The sequence below is a fragment of the Trematomus bernacchii genome, unplaced genomic scaffold (genome assembly GCF_902827165.1).
Source record: "Trematomus bernacchii unplaced genomic scaffold, fTreBer1.1, whole genome shotgun sequence".
NCBI lineage: Eukaryota > Metazoa > Chordata > Actinopteri > Perciformes > Nototheniidae > Trematomus > Trematomus bernacchii.
In genome coordinates, this window is record NW_022987648.1 from 18,835,521 (window position 1) to 18,862,173 (window position 26,653).

Consider the following 26,653-nt stretch of genomic DNA (forward strand, 5'->3'; position numbering starts at 1 on the left):
TCAAATAAAACCACAAACTTCAACCTAGGAAAGATCTCAGCAAGATACACCGTCCTCACCAGAATACATTGTCTTGGGACCATAAATGTGCAAATGGTAACATATTTAAATCAAGTGGCTAACAGGTCCCTTGTTTGGCAAAACTTGATTTGATCACAGTTGTTTTGCCAGAACAAAAACTTGCATATTAAGGCCTTTTTAATTCTGTCAATTCAATACAGAAAACGTACATATATTCAAAGATTTTAAGAACTGCAGTTAACTTTTTACAACCAAACTTCTAAACAAATACTTTTCTTCTCTTGTTGACCAAGTGGTCAGTCTTGCATGTCTAATTGTTATTGCCAGATGTGTGAAAGCATTCCAGTGTGTAACATAATTGTTCTTCTTGCCTAACAGATGTGAAATGGTGAATTTATTTATTTTTTATATTTGATCTATCTCCTGTTTGCCAAGTGCTTTGGGAATCAACAAGGTGTGGTGAACCTACCATCGATGCCCCATTTTATAGTACACTTCCCACAGCGGCCCCCATCTGGGATCTGTGTCTCACTCCACACCTGATGTTGTTTCCCCACCTGATCTCAACACTTTCTCAAAAACAACCACGCTCAGTTTCACAAGCAGATGCCACATCAAACCTATAGACAGTTCATATCTTCTCCCTCGGATTGTTTGCACTGTTCCGAGATGACTCAGACGCATTTAGATTCATAAAGTTAAGTGAGCATCATTATCAGCATGGCGTCATTCTGTCTGATTGACAGACAGGGTATTACACACAGATAAATGAGCTGCAGCTAATTGACCGCTTATTCATGTGTTGAAGACAACATTCTGTGAAGAGGGGAGGGACTGCATAACCGCCATCACATTAAACACAAGTCAATGTGCTAATCAATTCTGTATATTTTTCTCTTCCTTTGAGTAAGAAAGTCCTATGCTGTTCCTTGGAGATAGGACTACTAATATCAGATGGGTTTATATGGACTTTTCTCTTTAAAGCTGTCTATATTTCAAAGTAATCTTGCAATTGCAGCATGGAGAGTATGGTTAAAAGCCAAAGCTGATCCAGAGATTACACTAACCTACTCACTCTCCATTGAGATCCAGTGGCTAAAATATTTATCCTGCGTTTGAACATAAGTTCCCATGACTATTAGTATATGTGCTGCTGCACTTAGTGGAGCGCTTATGTTTTAATTAAACCTATGGTGTTCAGTACAAAGCTGTAATGCATGGCTGCAAACTACATACATTTAAATAAAGTGCCTCTCATATTAGATATTCTACAGTGCTGTTACTTCTCAAGATACAAATATGACACTTTTAACAACATCACTAGTAAAAAACGGGTGGTTACTTAATTTAAAAACTTTAAGCTAAAAAAGAATACTTAAAAATGTTATTTGAACAGCACCACGGAAGCACTCACAAGCTTTCTTCAGAAAATAAAACATCAAATAGTAGCAGCCTTATTATGATAGGACAAAACACGACTTGTTCCATGTAAGCCACATTATTTTCCAGCACACAAGACAATCTGGAAAACAAATTGCAGCAACGGGATATTCTTTAGGACATTGGAAACTAAGGACATGGAGCATGAAGTCCCTTTTTGTAGACTACTATTACACATAAATCCCCTAGCATCATCTTTGTGCTCCTGCTGCTCCCCCCTTTTCTCTTGCCATTTCCTCTCATTACAGCCCACAGACTCAGCCAGTGCTCACAGCTGGACATCAGTCCTCAAATTTAAACCACTCATCATATTCACTCCCACCTATATACGTCAAACGTGAAACCATATTTAATGCTAAACGTTAAAAAATGGAGAAGGCTAAGTATATTGCACGTACTGACTGATTAGGATTCAGAGCAATTCAATTTCAGTAACTAAAATAGCTTTTTAAATAATTGTGATCCTGCCGTGTATGCATTTCAGACAAGCAATTACAAGGTTAATTTCACGTCCGTTAAAGGCAGTAATTGAAATCAAACCTGGCACAAGGCATCAGCCGTAAGCGAGCAAGCGTGTGTGTGTTTGTTTACATGTGACACTTTGTTTTTATGTCCATCTATGCTAAACACACGCAGCCTTTTCTGAGTGACAACCTGTCAGCAGATGCCTGAACAATTCATTTTCTGACAGATGACAATGCCTCTCAGATGCTTTCAAAGTGCTCACATAGTCTACTGAACAACGCATTCAGCAAGTGCTAAGAATAGCTTCAAGTTTATCAGATAAACCAAGGTCCCAGGTGTCCAAGTTGCTCAGATGACAAAACTTTTTTTAGAGATTTCATATTTAAAGTATGGAAAGAGTAGGACTGGCTCAACGTAAAGTGTCTGACATTTACAATGACATTCAGCCGTCATGTCTCACTTTCTCACATGTCTTTCATTTTTAAAGGTTTTTCTTTTATCCCAATCAGATAAAGCTTAAAAATGTGATTTATAATGTGTGAGTCTGTCTGTGTTTGTGTGTCACTGCAAAGAGGAAGTACAGTAGACCCTTTGACCTAAACGACTGATGTCCATAAAATCAGCATCTCTTTCAGAACAAGAGACTGTGAATAGCTGGTACTGCAATCAACAGCTTTGTGTGTCTGAGCGTGATAATTACAACCCAGAGAGGAATTTCACCAAGAAAAATGTCTCGACTCCTGACACAAATTTGCTGTGCAAAGTTTAATGTAGCCAAGGTTCACATTTGTGATGCAGTGTTTCATAGAAATTAGTGCCATGTAAAGTTGCACACAAACCAGTCTGCATGTAGCATGTAGTAAATGTCTAATGTTTAGCTCAGAGGTCATGCTGTCATTGATCATGTGGCACAGTGGTCAATAATTACCCAGAGGACAATTATGCTTTCAGACAAAACATGCCCCCCTCAAGCAACAAATACAAAGAGATGGAGAAGTCATTTCCAGATCTCTGTACGTTACAGCAATACATACATCGTACATCATTTTTTAAGATAAACCACACTACGCAATGTACAACCAAATCACAGATTATATTACCCTTACCCTGGTTAACATATTAACTACATAAAAGAACATTTTATTAATCATTTAATAAAAATGTTCCTTTGCAACAATTTCCTCACAGAAACCTTTGTTATGTAAAGGATCTGTAGTTGAAAGAATATGATAAGAGACTCACATGACCTCATTAAGATCTGTTGTGCTCTTTTATCTTTAAAGGGGGAATTGAAAAAGCATGCCGCAAATGTATTACTGAGTGTTGTTGGTAGTTAATGTGGCCGTTGTTGACAGTAAGCCAATCGTTAGATGACAGAAGAGCTGCCTGTAAGGCAGGTCAGCTGCATGCAGGACTCAAAGCTCACTGGGTGAAATGGCCAGAGGCAAACATTGACTGCCTCATATATTGTCAATCAATCACACACATCACAATGAGGCACGTGTAAACTGTGGAGAACACTAGGCATGTAAAAATACTGCATTTATCTACAGTGTATGATTGAGAAATGGTTCCAGCATTAGTATTGTCTAAAAGCTCATTGATCATAAATAAAAGATGATGGTGAGATCAATACAAGTGTGAGTGCAAACAATTAAGCCAGATTGATATTTGATTTGTTTGAGACTTTTTTTATTCACTCCTATTTGGAAAATATTTTTCTCACAAGTACTTTGTCTACAGTGAGGTCCGGACATGCTTCGTGCTGAAAATGAGCGCCCCTGCTGTTCATATCAGGGATAAGACTTCAGACTGTGTAGTTTTTAGTGTTTTCCTAATTATTTCCTCTTGTGTATAATTCTAACTATTTAAAATCTAAAATGTCTTCTAAATCTAGATTTTATGGAAAACGTGTTTTGTTGAGGTCAGAATTGCATTTGTTGACATTATGCAATTAATGATGAAGCTAAGGTAATTTTCTATGTCATGTTTGTCATAACATCAAAAACTATCAAAAATTAGCATACTAACTAGCTTAAGAGGAAAAACTTTTTGGAGTAAATGTCTCACTCTAAAACTGAAAGGCCTAAACAACATGCACTGATAACATTTCAGTTTTTTCTCCAACAGACTTAAGTTCAACAATGTTTTTAAATAATCCTTCTTCTTAATCATTCAGTCCATCTGAAAACATTTGCATATGCAACAGCGCTGATTCATGGCTTGCTTTATGTTTGTTTGTTTCCCTAAAGAAAGAAGTGATGCTCTGTGGTTGACTGACTTCCATCATTATGTTGAAGCTCTATCCATCACTGCCCCTCGCTGTCGCCTTGTTGTCTTTTAGGCTTGTTAAGAGAATGGATAGGGAATTCTCCTCCACTTGTCAGTAAATACATCAGAGTTTATTGCAGTCTACCTCGAGTGTGGCCTCATCTGTTTCGCATCGCTATGTTGTATGCTTCACACTCCAATAGCACTTTGAATCCCAGGGACAACACCACGGTAAACAACACAGAGCAGCTTATAGGTAAGCTTCACATCTGTAATATCTGCTTTCCATTTTAAAAACATCTAGAATACATGCAGTCACATAATATATCCAAGATTCTGCTGAACACAAATAGCAAAAAACTAAAATCTATTTGTTCATAGGCCATAGGAAGAATGATTGCCATGTGAATGGCACTTAAAGAGGGGAAAAGAAAAGTGAGTAGACTGAGACATTTCTAATTTGCCACCATCATTGGGAATCATTCCAGCTATATAGTGCCAGGAGAACTGTGTCACAGAAGACAATAATTGGAAAATCACCACCACTTCTCCAAATGATCCCCAATACACCAAGGTAGTTTTTCTGTGTCTGAACACCATGCTACTCCAGCTCCAGAAATGGACCACTGTGATAAGAGCTTACATAACAGGAAACACAATGATTCATTGTAACAGGATAAAGATTAACTTTTTTGGCAAAGAATTCTGTATCATGAGCATGTCAGTACAGTAAGGATTGCAAATAAGGGAAAACATATTGTCATATTGACATTTAAGAAATAGGCTACAATGTGACACTGTTCCATCATTATTAATGACGCAGTACAAAGGTACACTTTTCATGACTGTAATGGAAGATAATGGAAATAATCTTTGCAAGCTGTATAAGACTACTGCATGTACTTGTTAGTCTGGACAAAAAACACCTCTTTGTACACAGTAAATTGCCTTATTTGGCTATTGTACATTAATGTTTTAGGGCTTTAAGGAGGTTTTTACTGAGAGGAAGGAACATCATGATCACATTCTCAGTTACACACATTTACACCTGGAAGTTGTCCAGAGCAAGCACAGTCTAATCTGCTGTCCACTCAACGGGGATCTTTCTATTTTGAAAAATGTTTTATTAATTAATTTGACTAGATCTGACTTTTATTTGCATTTGATTTTATTGGACCTTAATTATTCAATTGTATTGTATTCAATATTCAATGAATAAATAATTAAGTATGTCTATGAAATAAATAAATGTATCTATAAAATAAATCCTGCAAGAAACACATGAAGCAGTAAGTATAAAAATGTTTAAAAATATATAAAAACATAGATTTCTATAAGGTTTTAAAGGACATATTTCGAACGTCTTCTTTAATTTAATTCAGGGGAATCTTTATTGTTTTCTGAATATATGCCGTTAATAACTGTGTAATATATACCTGGCTGCTAAAATCCTTAGAACTGTTATAAGATGTGTATTTTGTAAATTGTGTAACTTGCTGCTGTTAAATACTCATCCAACTATGTGCAATATGTGCTATATGTGCAATATATATATATATGCCGTTAATAACTGTGTAATATACACCTGGCTGCTAAATCCTAAGAACTGTTACAGGATGTGTATTTTGAAAATTATGTAACTTTTTTTATTTTTTATTATATTTTGTATTATATCATAACTTAGTACTTTAATGCATGTAACATTATGTAACATGTGTAACATTAAGCTGTCTGTGGCTCTTTTTCTGCTGTAACTATGTACATTTCCCCTCTGTGGGACTAATAAAGGTATTCTGATTCTGATTCTGATTCTGATTCTGATTCTGAAACAGCATGGTCACAGGATTGCGCATTTCTGCACATTATTGACGCAGGATGACGCTGCGGAGTGTTTACCTTTGACCTCTCTTCGGCGGAGCAAGTTGAACCAATCGCTGGGCTCGTTGTTGAGAAGTTTCTCGGAGGTCCATACCCCTCGTCAACATGGTGAGTACAATTCATTCAACAAAATAGCGTATTTACAGTCAATTAAAAGCCAGTAACTGTGAGAAGTGTATATGTTGTTATTTCGTGTTTGATACATAACCGTCTATTTTTCTTCATGTTGCCATAATAATGTTTAACGTCCTATAGCATCACAGGTTAGCATGTCGTGTTAGCGCGGAGCTAATATAGCGGCACACACATATCGTCATGGTTCCGACTATGTCCTGGAACTAGTATCACAATAAAATAAAGGTGGACATCACTTACATGTCTATAAGCTTGGTTTATTTATATTATAAGTAAATACGTCTAACGGTGTTCATAAACTTAAACCAAATGGTTAAAAAAAAGTGTTTAGCTAACTGAACAGTTGGCTAACTAGCTTTGTAACTCACGTAGTTATACGCAAACCACTATTATTCTCCAGGAGTTAGCCAGTCTGTAGTCTTTAATTACGAGCAGCATCTTACACTTGCAGTTATCTAACAAGTGGGCATCACTCTGGGGCAATTATGAGTTTTTGTTATTTTATACAACAAAACTGTTTTGTTATTATTGAGATTTACGCCAAATAAAATGGACAAATTCAAACAAAAGTAATCTTCTGTTTCACAAACACTGCTAACATTATAGCTAATGATAAGTTAGGAGTTTCTCTGGTAACGTTTATAATTCGTGGTATTGTTTTACATTGGACAGAATTGTATATAAAGTTCCATATACATTAATGAAGTCCAATATGAGCTTGAATAATACAACTTTTTCACAAGGTTAGTTTATTTGTATTGCACATATCAGACTCAAAGGCAATTCAAAGTGCTTTACATAGGCAATAACACATAAGCATTAAAAACGAAATAAATTGAACAAATAATATTTCATAATAGAGATTGAAATTAGTTTAAAAAGTAAATACAGATTGTGCTGCAAGAAGTGCTGAAGTGCAATGATAACACATAGTTAAATGACCTCTGGAAAAGCAGCAATACAAAATAAAGGTTTTCAGCCTTGATTTAAAAAAAACAAAACAGGTTTGAGCCGGACCTCAGATATTTAGGAAGTTTGTTCCGGTGTTGTGTCAAATGATGCACCCCCATCATGAAATGCACCCCCTTGTCACGGGAACGCGCATTTCTAAATGACACGTTTACACCTTAAAACGATGTTTAAAACGAAAAGTAAACGTTCAGGGTTTTTATTAATGGTAATTTTCAGACTGTGAGTTGTTTAGTGGTAGCTCATATAGTCTTGATTCTTGTGGTTAAACTTTTCGCTCCTATAGAGTGGTGAAGTCACGCCCACTTACTTCCGGGTAATGGGACCTTATTTCGGAAAAATTATGCATTGAAGTCAATGGGGAGAGAAAACGTATCTTTCGATCCCGTTTGAATTGTGCCATGAATTACACATATGATGTTTGTCAATCTTAAAAAATAATTTCCATGTCAAAAAAGTCACAGTTTGTCGTAAAACTGTTGAAATATAAGACTATGAAAAATACGTAACTAGAAAGACTACAAATCCCAGAGTCGCGTAAGTGATGTCACAATTGTTTTCCTCCACCATTCAGATACCTAAGATCAGCGCAATATAGATATAATCTATCTATATGGCGCTGGCTAAGATAAGATAACTTTAACAAGATGCCTGTGTGCTTAGTACCAGGTTGTTATTATACCAGCAATGGGTCTTGCTCGTTCTTTTGCTTCCCGTCTGATGAAAGGACCAAGAGTGGCTTGATCAAGTTAGCTACCTAGCTAGTAGCTAGCACGTTAGTTAGCATTACAGCCTTGTCATTTTTATTAGCCTTAACATGAAGTAACATTAAGTAACCCAAAATGTTAAACCGTAAGAGTAGTAGTCATATTTCGTGAACCCTTTGAATAGTACTGTCACCGGTGTGATCATTCTATAATACACCATTTAAGCCCGGGGGAGAAATGCTAACGCTAACGTTAGCATCGGCGATCTTCTCTACGTCATGCTATCTGCACAAATGGTTGACATTAAACATTAAAACGACCAGGCAGTTCAGAGAGAATCAAAGGAAGGCAGGCAGGCAGCTTTGCATGACATTCTTCAGGACGTGTGTGATTGTGGTGATAGTGAGGATAGTCAATCGTTTTGTTGACAAGACAGTAGTGACGGCCATCTTGGTGACGTGTGTTGTTGACCAGAGATGTAGTTCATTGAGCGTTTCACACAAACAAATGTGTTACTTCACAGTTTTACGACACATTTTTTTTTTTTTGACTTGCAAAATTATCTTTTAAATTGACAAACATCATATGTGTAATTCGTGGCACAATTCAAACGGGATCGAAAGATAATCTTTCTCTCTCCATTGACTTCAATACATAATTTTTCCGAAATAAGGTCCCATGGAGGTCCACCGGAAGGGGAGGGACTTCGCCACTCTATTTGATGGTAGTGGTGTCGAAATTCATTCGTCACTTCCTTTTCAGTTTTTTTTTTTTTTAATCTTTTTATTTTTTATTATTGTTACGTCCTGTCTGTATACACCTGCTTTAAAATGTATTGTTTAATTTTACATATTTGTCATATAATAATCAAAATATATGTTTACAAATGTTACATAGTCTTTGTCAGCATATTTTTGCCACGTTATGCACCCCTTGCTATCTTACATAATAAAAGTGTCACATTCATGAAACTTGCTCCATTTATTGGTACTAGTCCTACAACTATACCCTGAAAAATGCTTGAGGGTGGGATTAATACAAACATCTTTTTGGGTGGGGTGCATTTTATGACAGGCCTGGTTATCACAATATGCCCCCCCTTGCTATCTTACAAAATAAAAGGGTCACATACATGAAACTTGCTCCATTCATTGGTACTAGTCCTACAACTATACCCTGAAAAATGCTTGAGGGTGGGATTAATACAAACATATTTTTGGGTGGGGTGCATTTTATGACAGGCCTGGTTATCACAATATGCCCCCCCTTGCTATCTTACAAAATAAAAGTGTCACATTCATGAAACGTGCTCCATTTATTGGTACTAGTCCTACAACTATACCCTGAAAAATGCTTGAGGGTGGGATTAATACAAACATCTTTTTGGGTGGGGTGCATTTTATGACAGGCCTGGTTATCACAATATGCCCCCCCTTAATATCTTACAAAATAAAAGGGTCACATACATGAAACTTGCTCCATTCATTGGTACTAGTCCTTCATGGTGTTCGCGGGTCAATTTTGACCCATGATTTATCTCCATCTCCAAAACACTCCAAAATAATGACCAAACAATCCTGTCGTAATTTAAAGGTTATGATCCAATATTGGATGATAGTCATTATTTTGGAGTGTTTTGGAGATGGAGATAAATCATGGGTCAAAATTGACCCGAGAACACCATGAACGGTAACAGCTTTCGAACACAACAAGGGTTAAAGATGAATATGACATGTTGTTCACACTGACTTTGATTGCTTACCATGTCACTGGACTCTAATCTTCAAAATGAATGTTTATTTTATGTGTGATAATGTACACAATTTTAGTATGGATAATATGTCACTTCTTTATTTCATTCAACATGTATTATTAATTACTGTGTGTATGTAAATGTGTTGGACAATTGCAGGACTAGCCCTCACTCCATATTTGTTTTATTTCTGACTCGGATGACAAACCAGGCCTGTCATAAAATGCACCCCCCCCCAAAAGATGTTTCTATTAATCCCACCCTCAAGCTTTTTTCAGGGTATAGTTGTAGGACTAGTACCAATAAATGGAGCAAGTTTCATGAATGTGACACTTTTATTTTGTAAGATAGCAAGGGGGGGCATATTGTGATAACCAGGCCTGTCATAAAATGCACCCCACCCAAAAAGATGTTTGTATTAATCCCACCCTCAAGCATTTTTCAGGGTATAGTTGTAGGACTAGTACCAATAAATGGAGCAAGTTTCATGAATGTGACACTTTTATTATGTAAGATAGCAAGGGGTGCATAACGTGGCAAAAATATGCTGACAAAGACTATGTAACATTTGTAAACATATATTTAGATTATTATATGACAAATATGTAAAATTAAACAATACATTTTAAAGCACGTGTACACAGACAGGACGTAAAAAAAAAACTGAAAAGGAAGTGACGAATGAATTTCGACACCACTACCATCAAATACGGAGCGAAAAGTTTAACCACAAGAATCAAGACTATATGAGCTACCACTAAACAACTCACAGTCTGAAAATTACCATTAATAAAAACCCTGAACGTTTACTTTTCGTTTTAAACATCGTTTTAAGGTGTAAACGTGTCATTTAGAAATGCGCGTTCCCGTGACAAGGGGGGCATTTCATGATGGGGTGCATAATTTGACACAACACCGGGTCTGAGGAGCATACAATCTGAAATATATATCATAGGTCTTTGCACGTGAATACGTTTGTTCAGCCAACTCACACACATCCTCATGAACCAATGATGTTGAGATTTTGTTCAAACTGTTTTTGAGAGGTGTTTCACCCAATGCTATTTGCGGAAGATGTATTTCTTTTTTCAGCCTTGTACTGACAGGTTTTTATTATTTGTTTATAAAAACGTGGAATAATACTACATTTCTTAACCTTATTATTTAGGTAATGCATGTCATGATCAAGAGTTATTATTATCTTAAATATGCAACTGAAATATTGTAGCAAACAAATCTAATTTGCCAACATCTTTTTTATTTAAAGACACATTTGAGTTCACTAACTCCGTGTGGTGTTTCTTATTCATGACAGTCATCATCGGACGCCAATAATGGCCCGAGCCAAGCGCCACCTTATCCGGGTGTACCGCCCTCAGGGATACCCCCCCCATTTGTAAGTCAGTGACAGATAAGTTTATGACAATTAGCTTTCCACCTCTTGTTGCCAGTCGTCATACAGGGTTGAACTTAGAGTGGTAAATATTAAAGGTCTTGATTCATGTTTAATGTAATCTAATGCATCTCTTCTGATACTCATTGGTGTAGATGGGACCACCAGGAATACCGCCTCATTACCCACCCCTCGGGATGCCTCCCATGGGACAGCGTCCGCCCAGCATGACTCCTATGCCTCCTGGTATAATGCCACCAATGGGGGCCCCACCAATGGGACAGGTGAGTCTTGGAGGAAGCTTGTAGGTTTTGTTTTTGTTGAGTTTGGGTTTGTTAGTTCTAAGAGATAGATGGCCTGTGTGTCTGCTGCTTCTCCCACACCAGAATGTATCCCGCTCCTAATGATGCCTGTCAGGATACTAACGTTATGGACTCATCTTCTGATAAATGGATATGACTGATCTACCCATCTGCCAAATGTGCATTCATTATTCATGTGCAGTATTTGTCAACAGAGCTAGAGAGTGCATTTTATTTATTGTTTTTATGGTGTAGTTTTATTTATTCAAGACTTTTAAATCTAAATTGTTTTTTACATACTACTTCAAAGGACTTGTGAAATAGAAGGTTGTTGTTATTTTGATGGGTGTACTTGCGCTTCTTTATTATCATTATATCAGTGGCTTCAAATGTTTTGAAAATGAGAGTAATACCATTTATTGCAATTATATCTGGGACAATATTTTTGTCCAACAAAAGTAGTTTGCGTACTCATGAGTTAAACAAGGGCCTACCACCTGTGCTTCAAATGAAAAAGCCAGATGACCGGTGTAATCACTCTAATGAAGAAAGACAATTGGTGATGAAGTGAGTCTGTGGTTGACGGTTAAAGACTGATTCTCTAGTGTAACTTTTGGCTGGTGTCCTTGTGCACTCGTACTTGCATTACTGTACAGTTGGTTCACTTTTCGTCTTTCTTAAATTAAAATGGCAGCTTACCTGGCAAAATGGACGTCTCTACTTTACAACCTCTCTTCGCCTGACTTTTTTATTTTCCGGGGTCTCGTTATTACTTTGGTGAGCACAATGCTATCATAACAAAGTCAGTGGTCAAGAATAAACAGAAGACAAAATCCAGTTGTTATAAAGTAAAGTTCCTTCAACATATTTTGGTTCCTATAATATTATTCTGCACTGCTAATGTGTAAAGCATTACAAACATCAGTTGAGAGAAGATGGTTGTTGCTGATTAATTTAGCACTCGGAGACCTCTTTTGAACATCATTGAGTTAGTCACATGTTTGTTGTTGTAATTATTCAATTATTCTATTTTTAAAACTAAGATAGGTTGCATAGCAAGCACATGTGGTCCTGTCATGCATATAAATAGGTGTGATTTTGTGGGGGGGGGGGGGGGGGGGTTGGGGGGTTGTTTTGAACAAGGTGGCAGCACCACAAGTGTAGAAAGGTGGCGAGAGGATGGGTGTGTTGCTGCTTCACAGATTGCAAGCTGTGGCATCACACCATTAGATCAGCACGGCAGACTCTGTCTCAGTCTCACCTTCCTCCCCAGTTCCTCCACTCAGACACCGACACCCTGCCTGTCTCACGCTGGGTCTTAATGCTCCTCCCTGCACTGGGTGGTATGGAAATGCCAGATGAATATTTCATGATGCTTCTTTTTTTAGATGCCAGGCATGATGCCTCCCATGATGCCAGGGATGATGATGCCCCCTCGCATGCCATCTGCGGCTGTACAGCCAACGGGACCGGTAACTCTCCTCCCTCCTTATTCCATCAGTGCTCTGTTTCACACTTCTTCAAAATACACTACAATGTGTGAAACACTCAGCGTATCATCTGCACCGCCAAGTTGGACATGAATTGATGTCAGTCCTTAAAATGAGAGAACAAAATTGCATAAAGTGGCTGATAAAAATTCAAATGAACACCTGCGTACAATATGTTCCTTGCTGTCACTTTGAGTTTTGGCTTTGGTTTCGTTGTGACTTACTAAACTTAATAAAACACACGTACATTTTTCTGATGGGTTAACAATTTATGTAAATGAGCAATCTGATTTATTTATTGTGAAAACATCCAGGCCGTTTCAGAGATTGTAAGACATCTACTTGATCATCACAATTATATATTCGCATCTCGAGGGTGTGGAGTTTCGTTCTAATTATGAAAGATTAGTCAGTCGCCGTGAATTGTGAATGACGACTCTGCTATCCCATCCGAATTCATCATTCAGTGTTGGAGACGCGTCGATGTCAACTTCTAGTTTTGTGAGTGTTTCTTGGAGAAATAATCCACTAATTAAAATGGTCTTTTCCACAGCCTGGTGTTGACTCCGCAGGTAAGCTCCTTCATGTGTCACTTTACTTAGAATTCATTTTCTTGCGTGTGTTGCATTCATTAAAAATAAACAGCGTCTGACGTATTTATTTATTTGTATCCTCACAGCTGCTGCACCTGGAACAGCTGTAAGTGCAACATCATTTTAACAATTCAGATGTATTTATAGTTTTAATCATTACTTCCAGTCTGACATTTGTAATCACTTATTCTGTCCCTGCAGAGTACCACAAATGGATCTCCACATGAAGATCAGCTAAAGAAGGTTTGTGCAAATATATAAGAGATAGATATATATATAAAAAACAATTGACCAATATTAGGTTGGGCCTGCTTTGTTTCTTTTTGTAACACTGAAGCACTGACTTATTTATTGTGTTTGTCCCCGTCAGAAGTCCCTGTGGACAGAACACAAATCTCTGGATGGGAAGACCTATTTTTACAATACAGAAACCAAGCAGTCCACATGGGAGAAACCGGAAGATCTCAAATCTCCTGCAGAGGTACAAACACTCTTCACTTGCACAACACCAATAACATCTTGTAATGAACCTTTTGTTTACTCCCTTTCATTCACATAATGTTTTACAGATTGAAATCCTATCTGTCTATTTTTTGGCAACTGTGTACATTTATCAAAATTAATTAAAATGTACTACCAGAATCAGAGTAATTCAATTAAATTCCCGATGTATATTGTAATAAAATGGTTATAGAAGAAGTTATGGATCACAACATCACACTAGTTATCTCTGTGCTTTGTAACATACCTCAAATAAGTTTCTTCTGTTTTGTCCTCTTTTAGCAAATGCTGTCTAGATGCCCCTGGAAGGAGTACAAGTCGGACGTAGGGAAGCCTTACTATTACAACTCTCAGACGAAGGAGTCCAGATGGACCAAACCCAAAGACCTGGAGGATCTGGAAGGTAAAGAGCGGCTCTCTGATGTCAACCCTGTAGTTAGAAAGGCAGTGACCATCCATGCTGCACTCACTGGAAGAGCCTGTACCGGCCTGATGAATGGTTGTTAGACGAATATCGCATTAGAGGGGATGTGGGCATCATTGATGTACAGACACAGGAAGCACAAATACAGGGCATTTCTCTCTGTGCTTTTCTCTTTATCTGCAGTACACTTTGAAATGAAACGAGTACCCTAACAGCTTTCTCCTTTTGTCTGTTCCAGCTATGATCAAAGCAGAGGAGAATGGGTAAGCACTTCCTGTTTACCATTAGTTACTCATTACTGCTACACTATGTATTATATACAACAAATACAGCGGTTATTGAACTTTATTTCTCCCTCTACAATATTAAACATTTAAATGGATTAATAATACGATTTCTATTCTCATGTAGTATATGCCCGTCAGCTATTTTGTCCTGCTCTGCTTCCCATCATGTGGTGTGGATTGACCCTTTGTGGTGTGATTTCAGCACGGCAGAGGCCATGGCTCCTGGCACCACAGCAGCTCCTGCAGATAATGCAGCCGCTATGGCAACCGTAATGGAGGCAGAAGCTGCATCAGCGGTCTCAGAGGAGCTATTGGCTCAGGCTGCCATGCATCAAACAGCTGAGGTCAAGACTTCAGACACACCTGTGGCTCCCTCTGAGCTCTCCGCCACCCCAGAGCTCACAGCCAGGTAAAGAGACGGATACTGTCTCCCGCACTCAGACACCATAATCATCAAGTCAAACCCAGACACATAATGGCTCTGGCTTTATGTGCACAGCACTCTTTCCACTTAATGGACTCATGGATGAGCAGGTCTATTTCTGTGGCTCATAAATCCATTCAACCCATTGTGATGCATGCGTAATGCCTTAAATGCTTCATGCAAACACGGCTGTTAATGCATTAACATCTGCTTTTGCACTCAGCATTGAAGTCATGAAAGAAGAACGGCCAGAGCTTCAGAAGAAAACGTACAAATGGAACACGAAAGAGGAAGCCAAGCAGGCGTTCAAAGAGCTGCTGAAGGAGAAGGTGAGTCCGGCCGTCACATGGGGTTAACATGGAGGAGAGCCAAAGGCCACACAGTGACAGTGTAGAGGAGTAATGCAGTGTGTGGGTGGGTACCTGCAGTGGGAAGGACACAAACACCCATTTGTTTGTTTGTTTGTTTGCCTTGTTGAATTCTGAAGATATATGTTTCATGTAAAACTATTTTGGATGCATTATAAGATGAATAGTACATTTGTGAAGCACTTTCATCATTCATGCATTCATATCTCGAGTCGATTTAACCATCAAAAAGGAGAAATTACATTTAAGAGAAACTGAAAAGTTGTTAATTAAACAAATAAGAGATTTTTATCTGGAAGGCTTGTTTTTAAGGTTCTTTTTGATCTCGCCAGTCTCTCCGTGCCTGGTGTGTTTAACAGCACATACTAGACAGTTTGATCTAGATCTAATCCCTGTCCCCCCCTCCCCATGAGCCCCTGGGAGGTCTCCGCTCAGTTGTTAAGCCCCCCCCCCTCCTGTTGCTGTGGATGTGTTGTGCAGCAAGGTGGCCTAGCACCATCTACCTCCAACGCTGCTATATTTAGGCTCTTTTTAATTTTGTGCACAAAGCTCTCTGAGATTGCTGCCATTTCCTTCAAGATCGTAATGGCTCTGTCTTTATGATTAGCTTTATTGGATCAAAGGCAAGGGGCTGGCTGGGATTAAGACAGTGAGAGAAGGTGGCATGCCTGAGTGCGTTAGAATAACTGGCGATTTTACAAGACAGAGCATGCGCTGGAATCAGTTGATAATGGATGAAGGAGTCGCTCCCTGAGAGGCATGAGGCAGAAAAGGCCCTTACACAAGTCCTCGGTGGCACTTTGACTGATTGCCTCTCTACACCTCTTAACCAGCCATCTATTAGTAATTAAGGAAATGTGTTGACCGCCATGAGATGAGGCAACTCATTGTTCCTCTGCCTGCCCTACTTTCTTCTTCTAACAAAGGGCAATTCAAAAAAACTATTTCCCCTTTTGTCGTTTGAATATGTTGGAAATGTAACATGTTGCCAGTTTAAGGGTGACTGTGGCTGTGAGGGAGTGCGGTCGTCTTTCAACCGGAAGGTTGTGGGTTAGATCCCAGCCCATGCAGTCAACATGTCGATGTATCCTTGGGCAAGATACTTAACCCCGAGTTGCTCCCGATGGCATGCCCAACGGTGTGTGAATGTGTATGAATGTTAGTTCCTAGAGTAAGGTACACTGCTCTGTATGAATGGGTGAATGACATGTAGTATGTAAAGCGCATTGAGGGGTCTTAAATACTGGATGAAGCGCTATATAAGTACAGTCCATTTACCATTTACCATTTAAGAGTAAGGGTCATCACGATCTTGAGTTGTACTCTCTGTTTTTCAGGGTGTGTCCTCAAACTCCTCCTGGGAACAGGCTATGAAAATGATTATCAATGATCCGCGCTACAGGTACACTTTTCTCCTGGGACCAGTTCATCCTGTTTACAAAAGCAGGCTATAACACAATGCCCATCTGACCTTAAAATCTCCCTTTTCTTATCTTAGCGCACTTCCCAAACTGAGTGAGAAGAAACAGGCGTTCAATGCCTACAAAGTCCAAACGGAGAAGGAAGAGAAGGAAGAGGCCAGGATTAAATACAAGGAGTCCAAAGAGACCTTCCAGAGGTTCTTGGAGAACCACGACAAGATGACATCCACCACCAGATACAAGTAAGGACTGCCATGATCTCACAGAGGGGTTTTCTCTATTGATTAGTGGTTGGCTGGATGGTCTATATGATTATGCAGATGGATCGGTGAAAGGTCAAATATGGGTCCTCCATCACGCAGTTACAGCACGCTTTGCTTCCTCTTTAAATGCTTTGACCCGTTAGCTATTGTCACGCTGTTTACATTACATAACGTTGCTCATTTAGAATTTAGAGAGTGAGAGTGGACTTAATGAACACTGTGATTTGTTGATGTTGGGGCCAAGGGTCTTTTTCAGTGAATTACACGCATACAGGCAACGTTTAATCTACAACTCAACGGTGTGTGTGTGTGTGTGTGTGTGTGTGTGTGTGTGTGTGTGTGTGTGTGTGTGTGTGTGTGTGTGTGTGTGTGTGTGTGTGTGTGTGTGTGTGTGTGTGTGTGTGTGTGTGTGTGTGTGTGTGTGTGTGTGTGTGTGTGTGGTGTGTGTGTGTGTGTGTGTGTGTGTGTGTGTGTGTGTGTGTGTGTGTGTGTGTGTGTGTGTGTGTGTGTGTGTGTGTGTGTGTGTGTGTGTGTGTGTGTGTGTGTGTGTGTGTGTGTGTGTGGTGTGGTGTGTGTGTGTGTGGTGTGTGTGTGTGTGTGTGTGTGTGTGTGTGTGTGTGTGTGTGTGTGTGTGTGTGTGTGTGTGTGTGTGTGTGTGTGTGTGTGTGTGTGTGTGTGTGTGTGTGTGTGTGTGTGTGTGTGTGACAGACTGTTCAAAGTACATTTGGCCTGTGAAATGCTGCCCTCATGTGGTTGATTGTGTGTTTGCTATCTAGGAAAGCAGAACAGATGTTCAATGAGCAGGAGGTGTGGAGCTGCGTACCGGAGAGAGACAGGCTGGAGATCTATGAAGACGTTCTGTTCTACCTCGCTAAGAAGGAGAAGGTGAGGCTGAACTCCCTCAGAGTCTGTGAAGACATCTTCATGTTCATCTTCATGTTGTTCTATTATTCGGGGCTTTTTAAACAATGGCACCATTAACATCCTGGTTCTCTCTACAACATGTTTCCAGGAGCAAGCCAAGCAGTTGAGAAAGAGAAACTGGGAAGCTCTGAAGAACATTCTAGACAACATGGCCAACGTGACATACAGCACCACCTGGTCGGAGGCGCAGCAGTACCTGCTGGACAACCCCACCTTCGCAGAGGACGAGGAGCTGCAGAGTACGAGAGCACAAATGCAAATCTTTATTTACCGACTATAAGACAGTGTAGAGCTTTCTATCTCACTTTATTTAAAATCACCACAGTTCTCTTGGCTCCGTGTTTAAACTTTTTGTTTCCCCGCTGACAGATATGGACAAAGAGGACGCCCTCATTTGTTTTGAGGAGCACATCCGGGCGCTGGAGAAGGAGGAAGAGGAGGAGAAACAGAAGACTCTTCTCAGGGAGAGGAGACGACAGCGCAAGAACAGAGAGTCTTTCCAGGTGAGGGGGAATAGAGGGTCAAAACATGAGCATCTTAACACTCTCACAAACTGACATTCAGTGAGTCAGAGAAATGCATGCTTCATGTCCTTCATTTACACAGTGCGGTGCATAGTACATAGTAGTGTATTCTGTTGCTGTTGAAGATCAATAATAATCTAAGTCCACCTCACAGAATGGACCCTTCCCGTCTGTACCTCCATTGTCTTTCATTTGCTGTGTTGAATTTACATTTTGTTGTTTTCTCTCAGAAATTCCTGGACGAGCTCCACGACCACGGTCATCTCCACTCCATGTCCGCCTGGATGGAGATGTACCCGACCCTGAGCTCTGACATCCGCTTCGCCAACATGCTGGGCCAGCCGGGTAGGACACACACACACACACACACACACACACACACACACACACACACACACACACACACACACGAGCTGAATGCTCTGCAGCAGGTGGATGTGACATGCAGACAACAGCACATGACATAAAAGCACACACAGCGCAGCATGTAAATACTGTATGAACACTACACAGGGTTCCCGCGGGGTCTTAAAAAGTCTTAAAAAGTCTTAAATTTGATAATCTGAATTTAAGGCCTTAAAAAGGTCTTAAATATGACCAAAAAAATAAGAAAGGTCTTAAATATGATTTAGAAGGTCTTAAAAATGATGGGATTTGAAAGGTACTTCTGTGTTGCGATCGCGTCTAAAATGTGTTTTGGGGGAAATGTCCGGGCTGCAAAGTAACGGTAATAGCCTTTCAGTTCCCCCCAACAATTTGTATTGAAATAAATCAACATGGAACCAGTAATCACTAACTCTGTTTCCCCCGGCCCCTTAACGAAGAACACCCAGCTAGTAACCTAGCAACCAAGCTTCAGCAAGCGGCAGTCAGAAACTCATGTCTCTTCGAATCTACTTACAAATAAATATGGGGAAGTGTAAGTTCAACCGTATTTGGTTGGAAAACATCGAATTTAGTGCTTGGTTGAAACCAGTGGAGGGGAACGTGTTTGAAGCCTGCTGCACCTTTTGCAAAATAAATTAGCGTTTGTTTGGCTAATGTAGCGTTAGCTAGTGCAGCGTTAGCTAGTGCAGCAGCTCCCGCAACAACACCGTTGGACCTCCGGGCGACGTTTGGGTCTTCGACGTCAACCCTAAAAGCGGAGGTGCTGTAGTGTATACGCTAAATACCGTAGTTAAACACCAATCATACAACAGCAACGATGAAAGATTGTAGCCAAGGCAGCAGAGCTCTGAATATAGCTCTTGTTACTCTCTCTCTCACACACACACACACACACACACACACACACACACACACACACACACACACACACACACACACACACACACACACACACACACACACACACACACACACACACACACACTAGGGCTGCTTGATTATGGCAAAAATCATAATCACGATTATTTAGGTCAATAATTGATATCACGATTATTAAATAAGATTATTCATTGACTTTGAAAACATCCATTTATTGAACTTTAAAACAAATAATAATTTGAACAGTATCTTTTTAACTGTTGATTACCCTGAACGTATAATTCAACTGAAAAACCAATACAAAAATAAATTAAATAAATGATATATTTAAATAAATAATATCAAAATAATAAATACCAATAAACAAGATCAACAAATATTTTGGAGCGCACTTCCACAAGCTACTAAACATATATAAATATGATAAATAAAAATAAATTAGACTAAAATTAATTAGATCAAATATGTCGTAGTGCACTGTCACAACCTAGCAAAGCTAAATAATAGGTTTTTTCGATTATGTTTTTGTAATTGTGGCAGGCCAAAATCGTAATTGCGATTAAAATACGATTAATTGCACAGCCCTAACACACACACAAGCACACACAGAGACACATACACACTTTTTGGCTAACACAGTTCTGTACTGTTATGCTGTTATGTTCAGTCATTGTTCTTATGTTGAACATGAATACATTTGATTTGTAAGTAATTATGGGACGTATTTCTTCTTTCATAGCAATTTTCCTTCATACTTTCTTGCTGTGAAATAGGTCTTAAATTCTATTCGAAGTGGTCTTAAAAAGGTCTTAAAAAGTCTTAAATTTGAGTTGGCGAAACCTGCAGGAACCCTGCTACAGTGGATTGTTATTTTTACTCTATTCATTTTACATCTGTTTTATATTTTAACACAAAACCAAACCATGTACACACACACATTCCTGTTTAGTGAGACTTCTCCTCTGTCCTGCAGGCTCCACTCCCCTAGATCTGTTCAAATTCTATGTGGAAGACTTAAAGGCACGCTACCATGACGAGAAGAGGATCATCAAAGATATTCTGAAGGTAAGATCGGTGTGCCTCTTTATATCTGTCCACTGCACATCCGCTCACATCAGGGTTTCTGTTGAGATATTTAGTTATTTTCGGTCCAACAACCTGCTCATGTTCCTCTTCCTTTGCGCTGCCAGGACAAAGGCTTCCTGGTGGAGGTGAACACCAGCTTCGAGGACTTTGGCTCCGTCATCAGCTCAGACAAGAGAGCCACCACGCTGGACGCAGGGAACATCAAGCTGGCCTTCAACAGTGTAAGACTGCTGTCCGACTGACATGTTTCTCACATCATAGCTCCTTAAAGGTCACCTATTATTTAAAATCCACTTGTTCATGTCTTTTCTACATCAACATGTGTAAAGATATTCTGAAGGTTTCAGGAAAAAAGATTCACTCTCTTTTTGTCCTGATCCATTTATATAAAAACCTGTCTATAAATGAGCTGATCAGATTTTGGCCACTTTATGATGTCATAATGATTTTTTGGCTTGTGTAACAATTAGCCAATCACCAACCAAGGTAACCCCCCCCCCCCCTTATCACCTGAATCTCCTCCTAGAGCACCACTGTGTTCTTTGTAACCAAATATCTCTCAGAGGGGCGTGGGGAGGGGCTCCTTATTTTCATCTAAAGTAACAGACAGAGAATCAGCACTTTTGAAACAGGGCTGAAACAGAGGGGTTTATGGGATGCTACAATGATCTGTTTGGTATTTCAGCCAAACACTTCAGAGACATGTCTGTATATATCTGAGACCTATAATATATTAATGAAAAACAGTATAATAGGGGACCTTTATGAAGAACCCAGAGGCTGGTAAACAATTACATTTACAGGAAAAGTATTGAACAACTTATCGTAAGTCCAAAGATAAAGAAAAAAATGTATTTTATTTCATGAAAAGCTTAATATTTCATCTTGAGCATGGGTTATCTCTGTCTTTGGATGTGATGCTTAAAACTCACCTCTCTGTTATTTCGAGGCCTTTCCTTGTGGTTTTCCAACTTGTATTGTTTTAGAATTGATTCGATGAACTCATTTTCCAATCTTTGTCTTTGTAGTTACTGGAGAAGGCTGAAGCCAGAGAGAGGGAGCGAGAGAAGGAGGAGGCCAGGAAGATGAAGAGGAAAGAAGCAACCTTCAAAAACATGCTGAAGCTGGCCACCCCCCCCCTGGAGCCCGAGACCACATGGGAGGGGGTAAGACCTATGGAACGACTCTTATGCTTTCAAGCACCAGCTGATTTGTGTTTACATCGCTCTCCTTAATCTTTAGTTTGTATAGACTGCTCATAGCACCGGGTCATAGCACCGGCTCATAGCACCGGGTCATAGCACCGGGTCATAGCACCGGCTCATAGCACCGGGTCATAGCACCGGGTCATAGCACCGGGTCATAGCACCGGGTCATAGCACCGGCTCATAGCACCGGCTCATAGCACCGGCTCATAGCACCGGCTCATAGCACCGGCTCATAGCACCGGGTCATAGCACCGGGTCATAGCACCAGGTCATAGCACCAGGTCGTGTTACTGATCATGATCTGTGATGATTTCAGATCCGAGACAGATTCCTGAAGGAGTCTGCGTTCGAAGACGTGACTCTGGAGTCGGAGAGGAAGAGGATATTCAAAGACTTCATGCATGTCTTAGAGGTGCGTTTGTGGCAGTGGGAATGAATCATCTTGGTGACAATGTTTATTACCAAGGCATGTCTTCACCCCGTCTCTTCTTCTACAGCATGAATGCCAACACCACCACTCCAAGACAAAGAAGCACTCCAAGAAGTCCAAGAAGCACCACAGGAAGCGCTCCCGCTCTCGATCGGTTAGTCCTCGCCGCGCACACAGATCCCTCCGCCTTCCTCTCAGGCTCCTCTTCATCTTCATGTTTCCACATGTTTCCTCATGTGGAGACATGTCTCCACATGTTTCCTCATGTTTCCACATGTTTCCACATGTCTCCACATGTTTCCGCATATCTCCACATGTTTCCACATGTCTCCTCATGTCTCCACATGTCTCCACATGTCTCCTCATGTCTCCTCATGTTTCCTCATGTTTCCACAGGGCGGCTCAGAGTCTGAGGACGATGAATACCACAAGAAGAAAAAGAGGTCCCAGTCCAAGTCTCCTTCTGAGCGCTCGTCTTCTGGAGAATCTGGTGAGTGGCTTTCAAAGCTCCCATATATTATTTCCTCAGTGACGGAAGAAGAGCAGCACTATTGACCTGTTACTGACATGTTGTGCCTCTAACCAGAGAGAAGCTACAAGAAATCCAAGAAGCACAAGAAGAAGGGAAAGAAGAGGCGCCACAAGTCTGTAAGTAACTTACAGGACTCCCAAGTGCATGTGTTGTGTTTACATGTATGTGTACGTTGTGTATGCGTGTGCAGTGTGCGAAAAAGCACACGTCCCACCGTCCGGAACGTGTTATTTACAATATCGGACAAGTAGATCTTTAAATTGACTTGTCCGATGGACAAGTGACGTTTTTCGCCCTTATTTATTGACAAATTATTGATAAATTCAGCTTACAAAAGGCAGAACTAATTCGTAAATTGTCCGTGTCCGCCATTGTTGTGGTTTTGCTTGTCGATTCCTAAGGAAAAGCATCTCGCCGCTTTCTGTACTGTTAGACGGGGGCGGGGCGGGACGTGTAGCACATTGGCAGGCTTGGGAAGCAAAACTCGGTTCCGAGTAAGAACAAATAAGTTAATAACAATTGTCCGGCACCGGGATTAATAAGAATTGTGAGGACAGGAGGCGGAGGCCGAGCCCGCGGACCGCAGCTCTCTCTCCCTATGCTCCGTATCGTATTGCCGTATCAGCTGATTCGCTGCCCGTTTAACAGCCTAATCTTTGTCAAACTTTCTTATGTTCTTTCTCTAACACGTAATGAAGGTTATTAAGCGTTTTAGCTCCTATGTTGTTAATATTGACCGCCATTTCCTTTATGAATTAAATCAGCCTCCCTGTCTGTGTCCTCGCGCTGTCCTCACATCCCCGGACCCCCAGACTCGGAGGAGCACAGGAATGTCAGTATTGTTTATGAAGCAGGGTATAGAAAGTACATTATTGAAATGAAAATACTATTTATTTACTTTTACAAACAGTGAGCAGCTGGGCAGCTGCAGCATGTTTATTGCAGGACATGTGTTGGACACACAGACTGTGGTTGGACTCTGTCTCACAGGCAGGTTGCAGTGTAACATCAGAGGAGACTGGGCCAATTGTACATTCTCAAACTGCACCACTTAGAACTAACTAAACAATTATTTTTATATAATTGTATTCAATAACTGTAACAAAATTAAACAGTATGAAGTGATTTTTAAAAAGGAATACAGATTTGACTTAATGTTTTCATAAATATATTTTTCTCCCAGTTTATCATGGGACTTATTTTTACCCTCTCAACGAACCAGAATCGAGAACCGAAAAAAAGAACCGGAATCGAAAAGCAGAACCGGAATCGTTCAAATCCAAACGATACCCATCCCTATGTGTGATGCAGTAAAATCTTACCGTAAAAACCGTGGGAAAATGTAAAATACGATGCCGATCGATTTTGGACAAGTGAAAAATGTATTCGGACAAGTAAATTGCCAAACTCACTTGTCCATGGACAAGTACTCTCTAAAAACGTTTTCTTACACTGGTGTGCACTAATGGTGACTATAACCACCAGGGATCGCCAGACACTGACACTGAGAAGAAAGGGAGAGAGCGCGACGGGAAGCGGGAGAAGGACTTGGAGAAAGACAAAGAGAACGACAAGTCCAGAGGGAAACCTCGCTCTGACTCTAAACAGAAGTCCCCTAAAAGAAAACCAGTTAAGGAGGAGGTAGGTTTCCTAAACGGATGACAAACGGATATACAAAGTGATATTTGAATAGCTGTTATTGTTTGGAGGTTCAGCTGGGAACAGTGACCATGTAAAGCATGTATGGTGTTAGCCATTGGGCGAGGTCATCACTATGACTCAGAGGTGGTCGTGTGAAAACTCCCAAACTTTCATCTTTACATCAGTTTGAGTTTACATTGAGTCTGTGTTGTGTTCAGGGCGGCTGGGATACGTCAGGCAGCGAGCTGAGTGAAGGAGAGCTGGAGAAGAGGAGGAGAACTTTACTGGAGCAGCTGGATGCCCCCTGATGATCACATTTCATTGTATTTGTACACTTACAACATGCATTCCCCTCCGAGCTCCTGACTGTCCGGGGACTGAGTGGTTACATCGCTCTCCAGTATCTATGGGGTGTGCGAAACTGAGCTTAAGCTTATTTGGTGACTAATTTGAGTTCAGGAAACTGATCAGCTGATCAACCTTTCATTGTCAGGTTGTCTTTTTGTTGCTTTCGTTAGTTGTTTTTTTTAGTTGACTGTAGCTGTACATGTTTTTCATTGCCAATCATTTTTATACTCAATTAAAAGTATATCCTGAATGTCACACTGACTGTTCTTCACCTGGAGAAGGAATAGGTTCAAGGACAACACATCTTTCATAATCTCTTATTCATCCTCAGAGATAATTTAACCGTTTTTTTGATCTGGTCTTAACTGCAGCGGAGTTGTCCATTAAGATTTTAATGGGAGTGTCTGTTCAAATGGAAATATTGTCGTGAAATGCAATAAAATACTGGTTCAATGATTATGTTTGTAAATGGATTCTAAGGTCAAAGGCTCAAATATCGACGTATGAGTCCGGCATATCACACTAACAAACCCTCCAGTATGTGTTATTCTAAAAAAACATGTTATTCAGTATGAAGTCGTGTAGTGATAGCTTTCCCTTAATTCCACATCATTACGACCATTTCAGAAAGAGGAGAAAATCATACCCAGGGTAAAAGTTTTATATTCAATGTAAATAGTTTATTTGATCATATTCGTTGAAAATCTCATATCACCTATTTTTAAAAAAAAGTTATTTTGACATAAGCACAAACTGCCTAAAATACATTTCTGGTGAAAAAAATAAAACATGCCAGTATTATCCAGTTAGACGTCGCTATTACAGACGGTGAAGAAAACAAAATGGAGATGAACGGCAGCACGTGATTCTGTGGAGATGATGACAGTCAGAGCCTCAAAACCAGCTGACCACAGGGTGACTTAATACAAGTTTATTTTAGATACGTCTTTTATGATTAAGAGGTTTAAAGGTGGGGTAGGTAAGTTTGAGAATACACAACCGGAGAAAATCTGCCACTTCCTTATAGAGCCCCTCCTCCAATACACACGAACGCGCACATGACCAATGAGGGCACGAGATAAATGTGTGCACAGATGGAAGGCTGACAGGCAGGTAGGCCATCCAGTTATTTTAGCCGGGCCGGCTAAAATGATTGTTCGTACTTTTTACAGTATTACGGCTTCCACAGATGACTTTTTTTTATGGATTTTTTGTCAAAGCACTTAAGATATTCATTGCTATCGGGATGTTAAGAGCATTCCATGGAATATAACAAAAAGTGTATCTCGAGCCGGTTTCTCAAACTTACCTACCCCACCTTTAATGTACCAACACTTGAAATCAGAACGTGCTGCATGTTCCTGTATCTGAAGTTGATGCTCCTGTGAAACACCAGTCAGCAAAGTAATGATGTGAGATGATTCAACACTACTGAGTCCGGCTGCATTTGGCTTAATTAAATATACAAACAAATGGAAACAAAAACTATAAGTTAAAATAACATTCAAGTTGTATAGCACAAAGCAATGAAAACTTTTTGTTTAAACAATATGTACAATATTAACCATCAGGTAATGTGAATTAGGTAA

General features: G+C 39.9%; 1 protein-coding gene across 1 annotated transcript; it reads left to right on the forward strand.

The window, feature by feature from the left end:
• Positions 1-6,107: 6,107 nt before the first annotated feature.
• On the forward strand, positions 6,108-25,521 carry prpf40a (PRP40 pre-mRNA processing factor 40 homolog A). Its single transcript, XM_034134406.1, has 26 exons — positions 6,108-6,183; positions 11,188-11,316; positions 12,723-12,806; positions 13,378-13,396; positions 13,504-13,523; positions 13,619-13,660; positions 13,788-13,898; positions 14,201-14,321; positions 14,581-14,605; positions 14,832-15,038; positions 15,277-15,382; positions 16,759-16,823; positions 16,920-17,084; positions 17,882-17,990; positions 18,118-18,268; positions 18,399-18,532; positions 18,784-18,898; positions 20,793-20,884; positions 21,010-21,126; positions 21,934-22,071; positions 22,430-22,525; positions 22,611-22,697; positions 22,940-23,033; positions 23,130-23,191; positions 24,561-24,716; positions 24,935-25,521. The coding sequence occupies exons 1-26, from the start codon at positions 6,181-6,183 to the stop codon at positions 25,022-25,024; spliced, it is 2,538 nt and encodes an 845-aa protein (XP_033990297.1). The 5' UTR covers positions 6,108-6,180; the 3' UTR covers positions 25,025-25,521.
• The last annotated feature ends 1,132 nt before the right edge of the window (positions 25,522-26,653 follow it).

What these genes read in the sequence shown, in the direction of transcription:
- prpf40a (XM_034134406.1), top strand. An exon ending in CAACATGCTGGGCCAGCCGG is followed by an intron (nt 18,899 to 20,792) that starts GTAGGACACACA and finishes TCTGTCCTGCAG; the next exon opens with GCTCCACTCCCCTAGATCTG. An exon ending in TCATCAAAGATATTCTGAAG is followed by an intron (nt 20,885 to 21,009) that starts GTAAGATCGGTG and finishes TTGCGCTGCCAG; the next exon opens with GACAAAGGCTTCCTGGTGGA.